We start from the raw sequence: 21,252 nt of genomic DNA on the forward strand, positions 1-21,252 counted from the left end.
GCAGGTCACCCAATCCTGCCAAGCTAGACAACCCCAGACCAGTTTAGGCCTATTTGGTCCACGTTATTCAGTTATAGCTGGAGTTTAATAGCACCAGAAAGCCATAAGCTAAAGAGAGGCAATGCTCCAAATTTCTCATGGAAAAAATTAAAATCAAAGTCAAATTAACCTTCCAGGTCTCTGGGACGAGAGTGCTGTAGGAGCTGTTCCCCCTTGTGCAGCACTCTTCCTTGTCCATGTCCTCACACAAGAAGCACATAAGGTCGTTGCAGACTTCATCTTTCTCCTCTTCAGAACCAGTCCTCTCAATTCGGAAAATTCTTCAAAGGGTTTCTGTTCTATGGCTCTGCGCAATAAATTGAAATATTTCAAAAGGCGATCGTAGCAATCTTTAGCCCTCCACTCTCCTTCTGGTGCACACTTGGAAGCCTCCCTCTAAGGTATTTTGTTTACCTTTGAGCTTTGGCCAACAGACTTGCAAAGTTGTTGACTCAGTTTATTCTACAGTAGTGGTCCCTAGATAACGGGCTATGGTGCTGCGTTCGAAATCACTTTCAGCTTCAGCTGCAGTTTCTATTCCTTCACCCCCTTGTTGCTTATAACTCGATGCTGGTGGCATCATTTCTCGTGTCGGTTTCACTTCCAACAAACTCTTTCTCTGAGCAAACAAAAAACACTGTTGTGACTGCTGATGAAAAGCCAAATCCTTCTTGAAAGAAAATGAATACCCTCAGATTCAGGTTTCTATATAGGAGTTCTTTCAAAAGATAGAATACCTTTTTGGTTTCAGTTGGGATGCTATCACGATTACAAGGCAAATGTAATGGGATAATAATGATGATGATAATGGTGACATTGAGGGAAAGAACATGCTTTTTAAAGAGGGTATGGATTCTTCATACTTGGCTTGCAAAAAAGTAAGCAATTTTAATAAGTCTCCAAAGACAGCATTTCATGCTTCCAATGCTCCTTTCTCAAAGGCCAGAATTGAAAAGGCCTCAGAGAGACTAAATATTCCATTGCATACTGAATGGCCAACGACCTCCAACCGATTTTGAACAAAAAACACACAACAGATCCTAATCTGTCATTCAGTGATGCTCAGAGGGATATCTTGGTTGGGGACTGGTTAAGACTCAGACAGCTCCTTTTCGTGTCTTCTATGAAGCAGAGATCTTCAGCTACCAAACATCTCTATTTATCTGCACAACGAACTCCTGAAAGTCATATTTTAGCTTTGAGCAGCTTAGCTCTAAAAGCTTCAAATGCTACCTGTCTTCTGGCTACAGTACACATTATTGGAGTTAGATGCTTTGGCAAGCCCAAATTACCAGAGGCCTATAAATGGACATTACAATTTTTAATCCAAGGTGGTGTTGGAGGTTCCATGCAGGCAATAGAAACCAGCCTTAATATGATTTATTCTTCTGAAAAGTCCATGGTGTTAAGTGTTGTACTGAGAAGGCATCCTTTGATATGTACCACTGTTATTCTTGGTGATCTGCAAGATCAATTGTTTGACATGCCTGTTGAGTAGTAAAATGTTTTGGAGATAAGGCTAATTCGTCTCTAAAGCAATTTAAGCAAAGTTGAAGAACTCCTGTGCCCTATATTTCACTCCAAAAGGCAAAATGTTTCAACTGCAGTGCAGACATTTCAGGGCTATAGTTCTCAGCTTGCACATCAGAGCCCAACCTCCTTTGCTGTCTCAGGATCAGCAACCCTTTTGCCACTTTTCGAACAGGGGAGGTGGATTAAGCAGCCATAAAAGCAGCATCTCTGACTCCTTAGTGAATCTGGCCCACGACTATAAAGTCTAATATTGGGTGGCATCTTACTTTCAAAGGTTGTTTGAGATAACTTCTGAACAGTGGTGCCTCCATATTTTGAATCATGATTGTTCTCAGCCCTTTCAAGAGAACCTTCTCCAGTGCTCCTGTCCTTCCATCTTGAGGGAAGAGATTTCCTCCCATTTAAGGAAAGTGGCAATTGGAGAAAGGTCAGAGATGTTACTCCTATTACTATATAGGTTATAGAACCTGCACGCACGCTACCGCTTCTGTCAGCTTTTTAACCTTATCTTTATTTTAATTTTAAATCGCCATAACCTGGCTTTTGTTCAGGCTTCGCGCTAGTGCTGTAATTTGCGCAGACGCGCCTGTGTTTGGAGGGGAAAATTAGAGAGGCTTACCTGCACGATAATTTGTGAAAAACCCACCCAAATTTGTGGGATTTAGTCAGTGGGGCTACTTTGAGGCTCGGGAGGCATACATCGCGGCGCTAGCCGTCATCTTGGGTGAGTGGGTTGGGAAAGTGGGCCGGTGACTAGGCGCCATCTTGGTTGGCGGGCTAGACGATCGCATAGGCGGTCTCCCGCGCTCTGCTTCCGCATCTTGGTATTTAAGGTGAACCCTCACTTCAGCAGGTAGATCTTATAGAACCTGCACGCACGCTACCGCTTCTGTCAGCTTTTTAACCTTATCTTTATTTTAATTTTAAATCGCCATAACCTGGCTTTTGTTCACGCTTCGCGCTAGTGCTGTAATTTGCGCAGACGCGCCTGTGTTTGGAGGGGAAAATTAGAGAGGCTTACCTGCACGATAATTTGTGGAAAACCCACCCACATTTGTGGGATTTAGTCAGTGTGGCTACTTTGAGGCTCGGGAGGCATACATCGCGGCGCTAGCCGCCATCTTGGGTGAGTGGGTTGGGAAAGTGGGCCGGTGACTAGGCGCCATCTTGGTTGGCGGGCTAGACGATCGCATAGGCAGTCTCCCGCGCTCTGCTTCCGCATCTTGGTATTTAAGATGAGCCCTTACTTCAGCAGGTAGATCTTATAGAACCTGCACGCACGCTACCGCTTCTGTCAGCTTTTTAACCTTATCTTTATTTTAATTTTAAATAGCAATAACCTGGCTTTTGTTCACGCTTCGCACTAGTGCTGTAATTTGCGCAGACGCGCCTGTGTTTGGAGGGGAAAATTAGAGAGGCTTACCTGCACGATAATTTGTGGAAAACCCACCCACATTTGTGGGATTTAGTCAGTGGGGCTACTTTGAGGCTCGGGAGGCATACATCGCGGCGCTAGCCGCCATCTTGGGTGAGTGGGTTGGGAAAGTGGGCCGGTGACTAGGCGCCATCTTGGTTGGCGGGCTAGACGATCGCATAGGCGGTCTCCCGCGCTTCACGGTGATAAATAACTATGGAGGACCCAGCGCGCAGCGTTGGCGCGCAGCGGGCGCGTGGTAGGCGCGCCAGAGGTAAGCCCGTTTGCGCCCGTTCGCGCACAGGACGCGCTGGCGGCTGGAAATGCTGCCTCGGTCTCCCTCATGCCCCTAACTCATACCAAAGAAGATCTACTAGTCCCGACCCCTGTTGTCACGGGAAAAACTCTTCCTTCTACTACTGCCGCAAAACCTCAATTCTCTGGTCTGCGGCCTGCTAAATGTGCGATCTTTATGCAGGCATCATACAGAGATAGCGCTACTCATAGAACAACATGAGTTAGACTTCTTATTCATGACTGAAACATGGACGAGGACTGATAGCGGTATAGAACTGGGACAAGCCTGCCCCCCAGGATACAAGATTAGACATAACCCTCGTGTTGGGGCTAGAGGAGGAGGTGTAGAACTGATTTATAGGGACTCACTGGACTTCTCCCAGTTTGAAATCAAGCAAATCAAGGATTATGAACTGATGGGGTTCTCTCTGAAGGGACTGGGTGGGGTACTATTAACTGGTCTCCTGTGTTATAGACCTCCGGCTGGCGGTACATCGGCTGTGTCCGACCTTACCGATCTAATATACGACCTTTCCAACTCCCATGCCAGGCTGATGGTACTGGGGGATTTTAATATGGGCCAGATGGACCTACAGACTCAGCCTTTACATATCTCACACAGGCTTGTCGCAATATCAAACTAGAGCAGTTGGTTCTTTCTAAGACTCATCAGATGGGACATGTTTTCGATTTGGTCTTTGCTGACGCTGGCCAGGTAAAGGTTAGCAATATCCTTCCGCAGTGCTGGACGGACCACGCCCTAGTCCTCTTTTCGGTAGCTCTCCAGACGGGCTGCTCTGAAACTAGTAACACAGGAATGGCCAGGACGGGGAGACAATGGTCCAGGCTTCTGAGAGGCGCAATCCTTCCAAATCTGCTTGCTGAAGCTTTTCAGCTGGCAGACAACGCGGATGAAAGCTATAACGTGCTCACCCAGCAAATTAAGACCACCTTGGATAGGCTGGCTCCGCTAAGAAAAACGCGAGACAGAACAAAAACTGCCATGCCATGGTTTTCGAGGGAACTTCTTCAACTTAAACAGCAGTGCAAACAGGCGGAGCGGAGATGGAGGAGACATTATCTGGCATCGGATAAGATTCTCTTCAAACAGGAACTGGCAGCTTACAAAGCACAGATTAAGTGTGCAAAAGCGAGGTTTCTGGAGGAGACTTTACTGTCAGCCTCAAACAAAGCACAAGCTTTTTTTTGTCAACGAGCTGTCACGACCTGCCTGTGCTACCACCGCTATCCCAGCCTCACAGCTACTATGCGATTCATTGGCCAAGGCCTTTGAAGACAAGATCGCGACCATCCTGAGCAACCTAAATCCCACGACATCTGGGGCTGCTCATCCTCCTATATTGGAGTTGAAGGCTGGGAAAGCCAGGCTGGAAAGTTTCCCTCTCCCGTCTTTTGCAGAGTTTGGTGTCCTAGCGGATAGTGTATCCTCTGGGTCCCCCCTTGATGTACTTCCGCACAAACTCAGAAAGTCTTTAGGGAAGAGTTATACCCTCCTCTCCACGCAATTTGTTGCCAATCTCTTGGCTCCGCCCAGGTCCCGGACAGCTGGAAATTAGCAGTTGTTTCTCCATTACTGAAGAAAGAATCACTGGATCCCTTATGCCCCGCTAATTACAGACCCATATCATTACTTCCCTTTCCGATTAAGATCCTGGAAAAACTGGTCACAAGACACCCGTCCAGCTCTTTGGAAGTTAATGAATGTCTGGATGCGGCGCAGTTTGGTTTCAGACCAGCGCATGGAACCGAATCAGCCTTGGTGACTGTCTTGAGTGACCTTCGTTCGCGTGCCGACTATGGACGAGCAGCCTTTTTAGTGCTGCTCGACATGTCAGCAGCGTTTGATACGGTCAGTCATGCCATCCTGACCAGGAGACTGGAGGAGGTTGGGGTGATGGGCCTGGCCCGGGATTGGCTTGTTTCATACTTGGCCAATAGACATCAGGTGGTTGCCCTGCCCCCCTTTAAGTCCACCGTTAAAAGGGTTGGTCAGGGAGTATCCCAGGGCTCGGCCATCAGCCCTATCCTTTTTATTCTGTACCTCCACCCCCTGGTCAAGCTAATCAAATCATTTGGCATTTCAGTCACCAACTACTCTGACGACACCCAGCTTATTTTCTCCTTCGAAGGGGAGAATGCGGTGTCCCTGGAGACCTTCCACCATTGCATGGTCACCACGGCAACATGGCTGAGTAACAACTCGCTGCAATTTAACAGCTCAAAGACAGAGGTGTTACACTGCTCAGTGGACCGGGTCCCTCGATCTCTACCACAGGACTTCTGGCCCCCCTCCTTTCAGGGCACGGCGGCAGCAGCTACCTCGGTTCGGAATTTGGGAGTGACAATGGAACCGAGTCTTCAACTGGATGGTTTCATTGACAAAACAGTATCCACCTGTATGAGCCTGTTGCGTTCTCTCAGGAAGATTCTTCCTCTGCTCCCTGTCAATGCTAGACCAGAAGTAGTGCGCAGTATCATTCTAAGCAGACTGGATTACTGCAATGCACTACTTCTGGGGGCACCTGCTATGGCGATAGGTAAGCTACAAAGAGTGCAGAATTTCGCGGCTAAGCTAGCACTCTCCGGCCGTCGTTCTGACTCATCTTCCGCAGCTCTTAGAGACTTGCATTGGCTCCCTATCCCTCAACGGATCGAATTCAAGGCGCTATGTCTGGTCTTCCGGGCTCTGCATGGCTCGGGACCGTTGCACTGACAGGAGATGTTCACTTGGTACACCCCCGCAAGAGCTCTCCGCTCTGCCTCTGCCTATTTGGCGGTTGTTCCTAGAGTTCCGGAGAAAGCGAATGGGTGGCCGCTCGTTTGGTTTCACAGCATCTAAGCTGTGGAACGATCTGCCACTGTCGCTCAGATGCTCAGGAGACCTCCCTTCTTTTAAAAAACTATTAAAAACTCATTTGTTTCCTAGGTCAGGATAATTGCTCTATGATCCTTCTTTGATCGTGTTTCAGGACCTGTTTGATCTCAGCGCCAGGATGCCCGTCGGGTGACAGAATGCGCTTTATAAGTGTGTTATACAATACAATACAATACAATACAATTACTACCTTATCCCAATCAAGGATGGAGGTTTTCAACACATTTTGGACCTTTGTCGTTTGAACACATACCTCAGGACGAACAGGTTCAAAATATCCCTATAGCTGCAGGCTCTCCAAACTCTTCATATACATATTTTGCTAGTATTTTTAAACCTTCAAAATGCTTTTTTCCATTTTCCTGTCTCAGCACTTCACAGAAATATCTGAGATTTTGTGCGGGAGATATACACTTTAAGGACAAGGTCCTCTCCTCTGTTTGTCATTGGCACCAAGGGCTTTTATGAAACTGATGGTATTGGTAATTGCCCACCTCTGTCGTTAGGGCCAATTTCTGTACTCCTTTTTGGCTTTCCTGGCTTGGCCAGTGTCTTTATCTGCTCTGCAGACATCAATTGAGGAATCCACATGACTCCCTCTTGGATGTCATTGGCAAAATGCTTTTTTCAGGGCCGAGTATGATGCCTGGGCTGAGTTCTTGTTAGAAATCTATCAGAGCTGTTAGCAATAACTTCTGACTCTAAGTAATGTGTTCTTTTACTGCAGACCGAGTAACTGCAGCTTTTTTTGACTCACCACTGCAAATGCCCTTGACCATTGAAACCTGGGAAAATACATCTCTTTTTTATTAGTATTAGTGTCTTTGTGGGATTGTTGCTCTGCAAATGATTCTAGTGATTTCTTCTGTGCAATTAAAATTGATGTGGAAGGACGTACCTTGTTCGGTTCTCTGCTCGCTCTTGAGTGGGCTGGTGAACCACTACGGGATGTCATAGTTGACCCTTAGTCTGGTTACTGTATCTTTAACTATTTTGGTTTCCGGATAGTCCTGTTGAATAATTGAGGGTATCCCTGCAATAATTTTGTTTAGGACAAAGCATCTGGATATTGGGAAACAGGATGCTAGTAGGAAGGGGGACTGGAGAGGATTCAGGGATTTCTGGGAGCATCTATCAACATCTGTTGTTGGCTATATTATTTGCTATGTCTTTGGTCGGGCTGTCGTTCTTAAATGAGTGGCGGAGTTACCAGCATTATGTTGTGATATATCATGACTAAATCTTTACGTGTCCTTACCTGAAATATGTGAGATACTGGGGTTCATTGATAGGCTTGTAACTGATAAATCGATGCTAGTAGAGAACCACTTATTAGATGCTGACAATAACATTTTTGCCTTGGGCTGGGGCAGTGTCAGGCACATGTGGGGTCCCCCAGGGCTCTGCTCTGAGCCCTCTCTTCTTTAACGCCTACCTCTCCCCCCTTGCGGCTTTGGTTGAATCTTGCGGGGTGAGAGTGATCTACGCCGATGACACCCAATTGGTGTTCGCCTTCGAAGATGACTCTGAAGCGGAATGCGCCAATTTCAGACACTGCCTGTCCAACATCTCTTCTTGGATGTCACTGAATACTCTCAAGCTCAACTCAGACAAAACCATGGTTCTTTTCTTTAATCAAAAAAGCCCCCCTTCCTCGACGCTCTGGTGGCCAACTGAGTTGAATCCTCCTCCTAAGCCTGTGGACTCGGCTAGAAACCTTGGTTTCCGGTTTGACAATGACCTGTCCTGCAAATCCCAAATTAGTAAGGTATCATCCTCCTTCTTTTGTAAGCTTCATATGCTCCATACATTTTTTCACTTCCTCCCCCTGAAGTCACGCTAGACCATCATCCATGCCTTAGTTACCTCTCATCTTGACTATGCAAATAGTCTCTATCTCGGGGCACCAACCTATCTGATCAGGCGCTGCAGATCGTTCAAAACGCGGTGGCCAGATTGATATGTAAAATTCCATATCGTCATTCGATCACCTCCCATCTAAGGAAACTCCATTGGCTTTCGGTGATCAAACTATTCAGTTCACAGCCCTCATCCTGGCTTTTAGGGCCTTCCAAGGACGTGGTCCTGTCTACGGTGGTCCTGTCTCCCTGTCTTCGCTGGTTTAGAATGGGTGACAGAGCCTTTGCAGGGATCACCATCAAAGCGTGGAAAGGCTTGCCAATCTCTCTTCGCTCTGTTGAGTCTGAAGCTATCTTCCGACGTGCTCTAAAGACCTGGCTGTTTACTTCCCTCTAGTCCGCTCCTGGTACCTACCTCTGCCATCTGACATAGCGCCACGACACCCATGTTAGGGGTAGCTGTGCGCTTTATAAACTTCTAAAATAAATATTCACCAGGATTCTGCACATAGTTGTTCGAGACATGGAGCCAGGGTCCCGATATATGCCACGTAAAATTCAGTTGGCAGGCCATCTGGGCATGGCGTTTTACCTGTCGCCATCCCCTTAAGAACAGTGTGGATTTCTTGGGCAGTGACAGGAGCTCCAAACGCCTTACAATGCTCTCTAGCCAACTGTTTCAAGGGGAATCGTGTCAAAACCGTTTCTAATGTTTACTCTGAGAGGTGAGAATGTTTACTCTGCATTTCTGTTTATACATTCTAAGTTCCTGGGAGTACCATGGAGCAGATGGCAGGGATCTGTGATTTGTCCTTGTACTTGAATGGACAAGTTGTGTGACAGCCGCTTCCACTCCTGCCAACAAAATGAACTGCTTCTAGGTCGACGTAACTTGCTGGTCTAGGAGAGGATTCTCTCAGTGGGTACTCCAATTTCACATTGTCATTTTTTATACCACTTCCGGTATTTTAGAGTTGTAGGTGCATTAGATATCGGAGGATTTTTCACTGGGATTTGTAGCTTGAAATTTGTAGCCCTATGATCAGTCCAGGGCAAGGGTTCAACCTTCTCGACCTGTAAGTTTGGTTTATTGGTAAAAATCCCATCAAGCGTATGGTTTGCCTGATGGGCAGGTCATTCTACCAATTGTATCAGGTCAAAGTTTCGAATTATGTATTTCGTGTCATTATCTTCTAAAAGCTCTAAATGAAAGTTAAAGTCCCCCAAATCACGAAGTTTGGGAGGACTAAATATGATTCAGTGAGGCTCAGTAGAGCTTGAGTAAAATATTCCCTTGCGCTTGGCAGGCGGTAGACCAGAACGTCGTTAAAGATATAAGTATTGCTGACCTTACATTTGAACATAAGGGCTTCACAGCTTAGAAGAGAGAACGGCTTAAAAGTGGCCTTAATGTAATTACGGTAGACAATTGCAATTAATATCCTATTTATCATCTTACCAGATTTATGTGTCATCCCAGATTTATGTACAGAGCAATCTGTATTTCTGGCTGGTTCTATTGTTACAACAGGTGGCCTGACAACACAGTCACTACGTATGAAATTGTAACTGTAGAAGGGTCAATAATGGTTCACTAACCTCAGAAGATTGTAGAAATGAGGGACACGTCTGCCTAGCCTTTGGCCTCACAAGATTGTAGGAAAGGGGGACGTGACGGTGTGCCCACAAGTGTCCTCAAAAGATTTTATATCTGTATACATAGCTTTTGGTCCTTTAAATATCGAACTCAAGCGCTTCAAGCCTATGAATATTAGAGTTGCTATGCGAAGTGTGCAAATTTCATTTTCCAATTATAATTATTAATGTTCATCATTTTACTTTATTTTTACAGGAAATTGCTCACTCCCATGTGAAACAGGAAGCTGTAGCACTGTACGAGAAGCTCCATGACCTTATGTGCCGCCGGGATCAAATGATTGCTGAGGACAAAAGCATGGGTTCTCCACAAGAGGAGAGAGAGAAATTGCTGAAACAGGTATGGATGAAAACATACAAGCTTAGATTGCTTTTGTGTGTAGTTTATAAATGTTAAGCTCTTCACTGTAACAGCAAAGGTTCTTGTATTTCTATGTGTTAATAGGTTAAAGAAGACAATCAGGAAATGGCAAGCATGGAAAGACAGTAAGATTCAATGAAACAAAAAATGTGTTACATTACCATCTTTATATGTATTGATTTTTATTAGAAATCCATTACCAGCTTGGAGTTGTAACTATGGCTTGCACACCTAGATTGTTCATTATGGGAATGAAAGTACAGGATGATAGTGTTATTAAATGTTTGGCCCAGTTTACCAGTAACCCCTATTTATTTTTTTCATGATTGGTTAAAGCCTGATGCAGTAGAGACATTTTTATTTTGAAAGGTGCCAAAATAGACATAGGTTTATAATGAATATACTTTCTATGTGTTGCTTCTGCGCATAATAGATATGTGTCAACAAGGGGTCTGGGGACGTATCAGGACTGATCCACTAGTGTAATTCCTCCTGTGGTCTAGGGGACCCTAACCCTTCAGGGCCCCCTTAAATCCTTCGCAGGGGGAATTTAGCCTAAGAACATTGAATATCTGTGTGATATAGGAGACTAAAGGGCCCCTCTAAGGATTCTGCAGTGGGGCCCCGTCATTCTGCGTTACTCTACTCTTCAGTACAGAGCAGTTAAAAGTTCTGCCAAAATGAACTACATCCCAAACAAGAAAATGGGTTATATTCATAAAGCCTTTACAAGGCACTTTTATTTTCTCGTCGCATTCCTACTTGTCTGTCAGGGCGAGATGACGCCTTTTTTGCTTAGTTGGCAGTCTACCCTTCTAGTAGTATTTCAAAAATTACTATTTTAGGACACATGATAGCTCGAGTGCGCTGAATCTTTGCATGCTGCGGCTTAAGTTGGTGGGGGCATTTTATCTTTTCTATTTTAATTGAATTGCACAAAGCTCTTTTTTTCACGTTTCATTTCTACTCTTCTATCAGAGCGAGAGGGCGCCATATTTTTGCTTAGTTGGCAGTCTATCTTTCTAGCTGTTTTCCCCCCAAAACTATTTTAGGACACATGAAAGCTCCAGCGGGCGTGCCAAAGGCAAGCCCATTTGCACCGGTCAGTGCTCGGAATGCACCATGCTCCGGGACCCCTGGTCGTTATGTGTCACATAGTTACTCTAAGGTATAACTGATGGGGATGAACCTTTCAGATAGGCAGCCTGACTGCAGTCTACTAGATTTTAAAGACTTGGCAGATTATTTCTGTTGCAAGGTTTGTCATTTCTCTCCTTGTTTGTTTAATTCCGAAAATGTGACTAGGCAGACCAGGATATACAAGCAGGCCGGGCTTAAAAGCCATGCTTTGAATTGTTTTCTAATCAATGCTCAGTCTCTTGCTAAACACAAGCTAGAATCTTATGAGTTTTTGGAGTCCTATACTCCACATCTAGCATTTGTAACCGAAACATGGCTACAAGATACCTCTAACCCGGATTTAGCTTTACTGCTGCCTGGAGGTTATGCCATTAGCAGACACGATAAACAAGGTAAAAGCAGTGGTGGTGGCTTCGCAGTAGGAGACCATGACTAACTGAAATTAATATGTGATTTTACTATTCCAAATTGTGAAGCTTTTTCCTTTAGGTGTAAGATCACAGACAGCTACACCACTCATGGGCTTTTGATCTATAGACCCTCTGGACCGAAAGCCACTTTTTTAGATGATATGTGCAATTATAGTGACATCACGGTCCAGTATTCAAAATATACCATTTTAGAGGAATTTAACCTTCTCTTACAAGACCCGAATGACCATGATGCTGCTTTTCTAGTTGAAATTGTACATTGTTTTGAGCTTGAACGGAAAGTAGGTGCCACTCATAAAGCTGGTCATATTTTAGATGGAATATTTCCAAACAATCTCAACCTTTATTTTGATGATGTACTGCCTCTGATCTGATCATACGGCAGTCCAGTTTAGTTTCAATATTCAGATACCATCTTTTGACTTTAAAGCAGTAGTGCAATGTAAAACTGTTCAACTATGGAATAAGATAGATAAATCGACCCTGGCGGAGAGCCTTGAGTTGAGAATACCTGCATTTGCCAGCGAACCAAATGCAAAATATCATGAGTGGTTAAAATCAGAATTTTCAAAACATGTCCAGGTAAAAATAGTTAATTTCCAGAAGAAACGGCCATCCGCCCCTTGGTTTTCTCCAGCTCTTATAGCTAGGAGACAAAAATGTCGGAGACTAGATAAAGTTTGGCGACGTGACTATAGTGAGTCAGATAAAAACATTTATAGGAAAGTCATTGGCGATTTGAAACAACTAATCAACATCAAAAACAACATCGCTCAACAGCTCATGGAAGCCGATTACTCTCCCAGAGAACTGTATAGGATTCTTGATACTTTTGTAAAACCTACGGCATGTATATGCCCAGACGACTTCTCACAAAGTCTATGTGAAGAAGTGTCATCCTACTTTGAAAATAAAATAGAATCCATTTATGGCAAAATCCTAGGATCCCAACCTAATAGCGATTCCCAAAAGGCCTCCTCCCTCAATGAGAATAAAAACCTTACCTTAACTACATTCCCTCCTATAAACATTGAAGAGCTTGACACAATAATGACTCAAGTCAAATCTGGATCTCCGGATGACCTTATCCCTGCTAAAATCTTAACCCCCCTTCGTACCCTGTTAGCCCCCTACATTCAGGATATCATCAACCAGTCTCTTAAAGAGGGAAAAGTACCAACTGAATGGAAGAGAGCAGTGGTGAACCCAATCCGCAAGAATGCGGCCCTTCCTTGGACGGAGCTTTCCAACCTCCGTCCTATCTCCCTCCTACCTTATTACAGCAAGATGGCCGAGAAACATGTCAACGCACACCTGTCCAACTACATCGAGGCAGCGGGCGGCCTAGACCACTCACAATCTGGTTTTAGGCCCAACCATAGCACCGAATCAGCCCTTCTGTCAGTGACAGATAACATCAGAATGTTACTTGACAGAGGGAGCTCAGTGATTCTGGTGCTATTGGATTTGTCCGCTGCCTTCGACACGGTGTCGGATGAAGTTCTTCTCGGCCGTCTGAAGGGAGCTGGAGTAGAAGGGACCGCCCTTGCGTGGCTGGAAAGCTTCCTCGAAGACAGACAACAAGGTGTCAAATTAGGCTCCTACAAATCTGTCTGCAGGAAGCTCACCAAGGGGGTGCCACAGGGCTCATGTCTAAGCCCCACGTTATTCAACGTATATGTGGCCCCCCTGGCAGAGATCATTAGATCTCACGGGTTTTCACCAATCTCTTATGCTGACGATACTCAGCTGCTTTTCCCCTTTCAAACCATTACACCCGCGGTCATGCAATCTTTCCAAGACGGTATGAGAGCGGTGGCAGGTTGGATGGCCCAGAACTTCCTCCAATGCAACGTGACCAAAACTGAGGTCATGTTGTTTGGAGGGGCCTCCCTGCTCTGGTCCCCGGAATGGTGGCCATCTGAGCTCGGACCTGTCCCAGCGCCCAAACAAACCATTAAGAACCTGGGGGTACGCCTGGACCAAACCCTGATCATGAAAGATCACGTCAGTCAGGTTGCGGGAACGTGTTTCCGCACAATTGGTCTTCTACGGCGTATCTTCCCTTTCCTACCAAACACCCATAGGAAGACGCTGGTTCAGGCACTAGTCCTTGGACGGGTGGACTATTGTAATAGTCTACTCATATCCGCCAACCAGGAACAACTTCGCAGACTGCAGGTAGTACAGAACACCGCGGCAAGACTTATCCTGAATGCTCCCCCCCGCACCCCCTCCCGCCCCCTCCTTTCCCATCTTCACTGGCTCCCGGTGCAACAGCGGATTCATTTTAAACTTTGCTGCATCATGCATAAATGTATCTACGGCTCTGGGCCCAAATATCTGAAGGATATCTTTCTTCCTTACTCTCCTGGACGCACCCTACGCTCCAGCAACACTATGTTGCTATATGTACCTAAAGTAAACAGAGCAAGACAGGGTGGCCGTGCCCCCTCCCTTAAAGGTCCAATGCTGTGGAACTCCCTCCCCCCCCAGCTAAGACAAATTCCTCACCTTCTTAACTTTAGGAAGAAATTGAAAACTTTCTTATTTACACAGGACTAACTTAGCCTCCCCTCTGCCTTTTCCGACTTATAGTTTTGCCTAACTCACTCAGAAGCCACGCGCGGAGATACCCCTCCGGGGCTGATTCAAGCGCGATACAAGACTATAAATAAATAAATAAATAATTGTCGAGGAAAAGACCAAATGTTACACAGATAAAATTGAGTTAGCATCAAACTCCTCGAATTGACTTTTTAGGGTAGTTCAATCTCTTTCAAGCCCCTCGCTTTCTCTCAGTCATCCTCCTAGCTAGGATCTCTGTGATAGGTTGGCAGATTTCTTTAAACACAAGGTTGAGATGGTGTACAGGGAATTTGATTCTGCCTGTTCCTCAGCATCTGCTCCTTGTGAGCCCCATGATCTTGGAATCATAATTTTCCATTGCTGACTACTGATCAAACAACTAAACTTATTGGTCAGATAAAGTCTGGAGCACCTTCAGATCCTTGTCCACCCTAGCTAGTACAAGACCTTGTAGTCAATTCTGCACCAGTTTTGACTACCTTGTTGAATGTTGTAATTACATCATGAACATTTCCATCTGAATGGAAAAAAGTTTCCATCCTACCTTCGTTAAAAACAACCCACAGTACCTTCTCTTTGGAGAGAAATTACCAACCGATTTTGCGGCTTCCTTCTTCTGCCAAGCTCGTGGAAAAGCATATTTATGCAAGCTTATCTGGTTATCTAGAAGTGACTGATATACTGGATAATGCACAATACGGTTTCTGGATTGTTTTTAGTACTGAGACAACTTTAATTACTGTCTCAGAAGAGATCAGAGCTATTAAGGACAGCGGTGTGAGAGCGGCGGTGGTCCTTCTGGATCTTTCCGCTGCTTTCGATTCTGTGTGTCATACGGTTCTGCTGGAACGTTTGATCTTTTTGCTTCTTTTTTGAGTGATAGAGAGAAGATGGTGGCCCTTGGGGAATTTCATTCAGAAGCTTTTTCTCTCCCTTGTGGAGTTCCCCAAGGGTCATCGCTCACTCCCACTCTTTTTAACATCTACATAGCACCACTGGCTAAGCTGTTCCACTCCTATGGTTTTGCGACAGTAGCATATGCAGACGATACCCAGATTGTGGTATCGGTCCCTGGCAATGCGGAGGAGGTGGCAGCCATATTTAATAAGTGCATGAATGCTATTGTCAATTGGATGACCACTAACGGTCTGAAATAAACCGATAAAATGGAGGTTCTTAGGAAAGGACTCCACATTTTGTGGTCATTCATGGTTGCCTCAAAGATTAGGTTCTGGTCAGGAGCCTGTGACCAAAGTGAGAAACCTTGGTGACATTTTGTATGCTGATCTCCCCTTTAGAGTGCATATAAACAAAGTGGTGACCTCCTCCTGTTATTTTTCTAATTAGGTCTCTGAGGAAGGTGCTGCCCTTTGTTTCTTTCAAACGCCAAAAAACTGTGGTTGTCTTCCTTGTCATTACCAGGATTGATTAATACAGTGCTCTGTATATAGGCATGCGACAAACCGCTTTCGGAAAACTACAAACACTGCTGAATGCAGCAGCTTGTGTCTTAATGAAGCTTACCAAATACATGTCAGGGTCAAGTACCCTCAAGGAACTTCACTCGCTCCCTGTGAAGAAAAGAGTGGCTTTTAAAGCACTCTGTCTAAATCACAAAACACTGTACGGCACCAGACCTAATGGTCTCGCAAGCATAATTAGGTGATACTGACCGAATAGAAAGCTTAGATCTACTGCATCATACTCAGTTCTGGTCCCTAGAATATACAAAGCCTCTTGGGGTAGCCACAGCTTTGTGTATTCCACCTGTCAGTTGTGGAACAAAATGCCTCTGCACGTCAGAAGCCAAACTGGAACCACAGGAGCCGACGATGGTCCCTACACCCCACCACCAGTGCACCACCCGAAGATAAAACTTCAAGGCAGTACACTAGTAGGGGCGGGGGGGGAGTGGAAAAAAGAGAGAGACTGCCTGGTTCCTGTTCTCGCCTGTGCAGTAGGAACAGAACAGCCAAGTTGGTACACTTCTTAATTCGGTGCCTGCAGTGAAGGAAAATATTATGAACAACAACCCTCAAAATCCAATGTAAATTACTTGACGTATTATCTATTAATAAGCTCAATTACCCAAGAGCTATAGGCTATTGCTTCTCTCTGTATGTAGAAATTACTGAAAATTTGATGCACCTGAAATTGAGACATGGAGTTACTAACACAGTTTTATCATTCTAGCCTTTCGTAAATTTGCTATTTAATGTATTTAATTACCCTAAAACAACGGGTGAATCATTGAACCTAAATCTTGCTAGTCTTTTCTTTTCTTAAATATTTGTCAAACTGTAACAATGCAGTACGGAATTGTCTTTCTTCAGATAATGTCCATATAAAAGAACTGAAAACAAATGTGACGACTGGAGACGGTGTCTGCTGACACCTCTTACCACCGCCACTTCTGGAACTACAAAAGTAATGCGCTAGGATCTTGACACAACGTCTTCTTTGAAGAAGTTCCTTGCAGAGTAAGTTCCCCGCTTGTCCCACGTTGCACATGCATTGACGACTCTCAACTCTAATTACTTGAACTAGTTCGCATAGCGACTCTGGAATACAGGAAATAAACTCTACTACTAAGATTCTAACATTTCTTGACAGAGCATTAACGAATGCAGCTTGCTTCGTTAATTCAATGGTTGAAGTGCGCAATTCAGTAGTTAGCTCGCGCTCTTGGCACCTGGCTTGCCGCGAACACTTGAACACTAGAACGTTGACCTCCCACTCTGATGGGGGGTGGAGGGGGTGTCAGCCATGTTAGACTGTTGCAAAATCGACAAACATTGTTTCAGAAAGAGTTTAGTCACCATTATTTTGAATCGTTTGCAGTAACGCTTCTGACTGATTTGTTTTTTATTGTTCATGGGCCTATGTTGAATCTGGCTGATCGTGACACTGAACCTAATTAAACAAATCTTCTTATCTTATGGAAACAGCTCAAATCTTGGTTGTTTCCTCTGTCACTATCTTTTTAGTCTTGCCGCCGGCTATTTGTCTTAGTTGATGTTTCTGATTTTTAGCGCCAAGACACCTGCGGGTAATTGCGCACTTTAGAAATTCAATTTACATTTACATTACATATTTTAAAACGGTTTTGTCGCTGATAGCCATGTATTTTTATGAAAACTGCCCACCCAGAACTGTAGAAATGTGCAAAAAGGTTTGTCCACAGCTAGGACATTTCACATTCTCCAGTACTCGATCTTTCATAGGTTCACATGTGTAAATCATTCCTCGTCGTCATAGTGGGAGTGCCACGGTGCCATAATAAAGCAGTATGTATCATTATCATACGCAATAAGGGCAATAAATAATCACTTTAGTACCCTATCTATGTCCTTTTTAAAAAAGGACCACATTTCAAACTTTTGCCAATCAGGTGATTGCACCCTGTAGAATACTCACAAGAGAGGCTGAACCCCTCAGGTTTTGTTCTGCACATCCTGTGAAGGAAGTCTCCCTGAGCTCTGCTCAGTTTTTTCAGCTAAGACTTCTTTTTGGATCATCGAAGATTATATTTCATGTTTCTTCTGTCTGACCCTGGCACTAATACGTCAGAGTAGTAGAAACATGTTAAAGGACTACAAATTGTGTCACCTTTTCCTCAAAAGCTCTCACATATAGAGAGATGAGGCTATTACTGTGGCTACAAAAATTTTAATCTGTCACTTCTGATGAGAACAGTGAGGATTCCTTCGCCTCACAGGAGAGGCCAAAGGGAGAGGCCGCGCCAAGGGTCTCCAGAAAGCATGCAGAAAAGCCATAAAAAAGACTTACCTCCCTCTTCAGCCCTGACACTAAAACAGAAAAATCCTTATAATCTGACAATTAGGCATCTACAGCAAGACTGCCGTCAAAATAATTGTTAACAACAATTACGATGACAATGTCGATGACTACAGCCATGTTGACTATTACTTTCTCACCTGTGATGGTCTCATCTACGATGGCATTGTCTACGACGGCATCGTCTACAACGGCCTTGTCTATGACAGCCTCATCTACGATGGCCTCATCCACAATGGCATCATCTATCCACGGCCTCCACTAACTGGTCTCTGTTGATTTCATTCATCTTGCATGGCAGTGTGACCCTGTGCTTAAATATTGAGAGACTGTTGTTACACGTATACACACTATGACGGGTCAGGTTCTGCAGTGCACACCTCTGGAATGCCTCCTGGGTTATGTTCTGCACTTGAAAGCCACCATGGGTAGGTTTGTTAGAGTGACCCTCCTGCTCGCCAAGAGGCGGGTTATGTTCACTTGGGAAAGTAAATTTGCTCAGAAAATTGATGAATGGATTAAGGGCCTGGTGTACTGCCGTGAGCAGCTGGAACTCTATGCTGAGGAATTGCCGGTAACATCCAGACCTACGGATGTATGGGCTCCACTAAGAGAGTATTTGCTGCTCCAGTCCCATATTGATACTGTGTGACTTTGAATGGTAATCTGTAATGTTGTGCTACCTCATTACCCGGAATGCTTGAAATACGCAGTCAGGGCGGGACCGTTATAATGCACACAGGGCCTGATTCTGATGCGGGTTGGAAAGCTTCCCGACTGAATCGGTTTGAAAAGGGTTTCCGACCCACTCAGATTGGGAGAGTCCGACCGACGCAGTAGAATGCATCTGTATGCTTCCAGATACGATTTGGTTGGACTTCCATTGACTTCAATGGGAGCATATGTTCCTAACCGCATCATAATTGGGCCCTGGGTCGGGAAGACACGTTCCTGATCCGATTTGGAAGGAGCAAATGCCATTAGGAGGCCTTCCTAACCGCATCAGAATAAGACCCTAGGTGGCAATGCTTTCCTAACCGGATCAGAATCAGGCCCTTTTTGTATTTTCTGATCACTAAATGTACCTTTACATGATTTATTTGATATACTATTGATTTAGTTTATATTGTTTTGATATGTCATTACGCTGTACGGTATTGCAAAACTTCAATAAACAAATGTAAAAAAAAAAAAATCGTCTATGATGGTCGTCTACGACAGCCTCATCTGTGATGGTTGATGGTTGTCTGTGATGGTCGCCTATGATGGCCTCGTCTATGACTGTCATCTACGGCAGCCTCGTCTACGATGGTCGTCTACAATGGCCTTGTCTACAGTGGTCGTCTATGATGGCTTCATCTATGATGGTCATCTACGACGGCCTTTTCTATGATAATCTTGGCTACGATAACCTCGTCTACGGTTGCCGCGTCTATGGAGGCTTCATCTACAGCAGCCTTATCAATGATGGCCTTGTCTACGACAAAGGCCTCGTCAACGACAAACCTAGTTACTATTCCAACAAGCATTTACAATGCAATGATCTCGGCATTATTAAAGGTAGAGCTATTGGCATTGCTCATGACTTTTTTTTTTAAATCATAAATAAATGGCATTGTCATTTACATTGCCAATAGCTTAATCGTTAAATACATGGCATTGTCATTTACAATGCCAATAGCTTAATAGCTCGCAAATGCATGACCTATTGCATTTACACCCACACAGAGCCACACATACAGAGCCACCCACACAGAGCCACAGACACACACACAGAGCCACACACACACACATAGCCGGACACACACACACAGAGCCACACACACAGAGCCACATACACACACACAGAGCCACACACACACAGAGCTACACACACACATCCAGAGATACACACACCCCCAGAGCCACACACACACAAACACACCCAGAGCCACACACACACACACACACAGAGCCACACACACACACCCAGAGCCACACACACACACTCAGAGCCACACACACACCCAGAGCCACACACACCCAGAGCCACTCACACCCAGAGCCACATACACCCAGAGCCACATACACCCAGAGCCACATACACCCAGAGCCACATACACACACAGTAGAGCAAGCACAGCGAGGGGGCAGGGAAGCAAGCACAGCGAGGGGGTAGGGTAGCAAGCACAGCGAGGGGGGCAGGGAAGCAAGCACTGCGAGGGGGCAGGGAAGCAAGCACAGCCAGGGGGCAGGGAAGCAAGCACAGCCAGGGGGCAGGGAAGCAAGCACAGCGAGGGGGCAGGGGAACCAGGGGGCAGGGGAGCAAGCACAGCCAGGGGGCAGGGAAGCAAGCACAGCCAGGGGGCAGGGAAGCAAGCACAGCTAGGGGGCAGGGGAGCAAGCACTGCCAGGGGGCAGGGGAGCAAGCACAGCCAGGGGGCAGTGGAGCAAGCACAGCCAGGGGGCAGCTGCCAGCAGAGGTTCGCTTGGCCAGAGATCTCCCGCTCTGGCTCTGTGAAAGGCCTAATATCTGGCCGAAGATCTACTTCTTGATCTCATGGAACTCAACAAGTCTGCCTTCCCGACAGCGAACCTACCCAGACATCCAACTGCACCAATGCTAAGTATTACAACTAAGGCTAACTCATCCGCCCAGAACCTCAAGATTCATAAAAGCGGTCCAACATGTTCTTGCTTTAGATCATCAATCCGAGCACACAAGGGGATAAACCACAAATCACACACTATCTATCTCAGAATGATCACTCTGACACACAAGCGCCAGCTGCCAACAACCTGGTCACTTTGTTCAACAATAAACCATCCCCATCTTCATGCCAAAACCACAAGCCTTGAAACAGCATACTTGGAAAATCACAAAAGCTTGTGTGCACAACACTGCCCGTAATTAATGTAAACTGGAGTTGCCAAGGTATTAGGACAGCAGCACATGTCCCGTAGTAGACAATATTACTCAAACAGAAGAATAACAGTGTTATAATTGTATTCCTGATTGACACTTCTGCTAGCCAAACTTGTTATTGGCTTGTCAGGGAAGGTGCACAGTATCAAACAGATCAAGATTTGTGGAGTTATGAGAGAGAGAGAGTCTCTTCAGCTCTCTCTCTCTCTGAGTTTTGGCGTGTATGTGTGTGGCTGTTTTTTCATATGATTGCTGTTTGAATAATGAGGGTGAGAGGAATGTGAGGAAAATAGTTCGAGAAAAAAATGGATGAATCATAGCAGAAATTTAGGCC

The 21,252-nt window shown here is 45.2% G+C and overlaps 1 protein-coding gene across 1 annotated transcript in view; it reads left to right on the forward strand.

Annotated features, from left to right (window-relative positions):
- The window catches only part of IFT74 (intraflagellar transport 74), a 496,520-nt gene that overhangs the window by 296,753 nt on the left and 178,515 nt on the right, over positions 1–21,252 (forward strand). Inside the window, exons 11-12 of the mRNA XM_086962124.1 lie at positions 9,891–10,034; positions 10,140–10,180. Coding sequence (XP_086818250.1) covers positions 9,891–10,034; positions 10,140–10,180 — 185 coding nt within the window. The remainder of the gene's footprint in view (positions 1–9,890; positions 10,035–10,139; positions 10,181–21,252) is intronic.

This window comes from Lissotriton vulgaris, chromosome 3_1, assembly GCF_964263255.1.
Source record: "Lissotriton vulgaris chromosome 3_1, aLisVul1.2, whole genome shotgun sequence".
Classification (NCBI taxonomy): Eukaryota; Metazoa; Chordata; class Amphibia; order Caudata; family Salamandridae; genus Lissotriton; species Lissotriton vulgaris.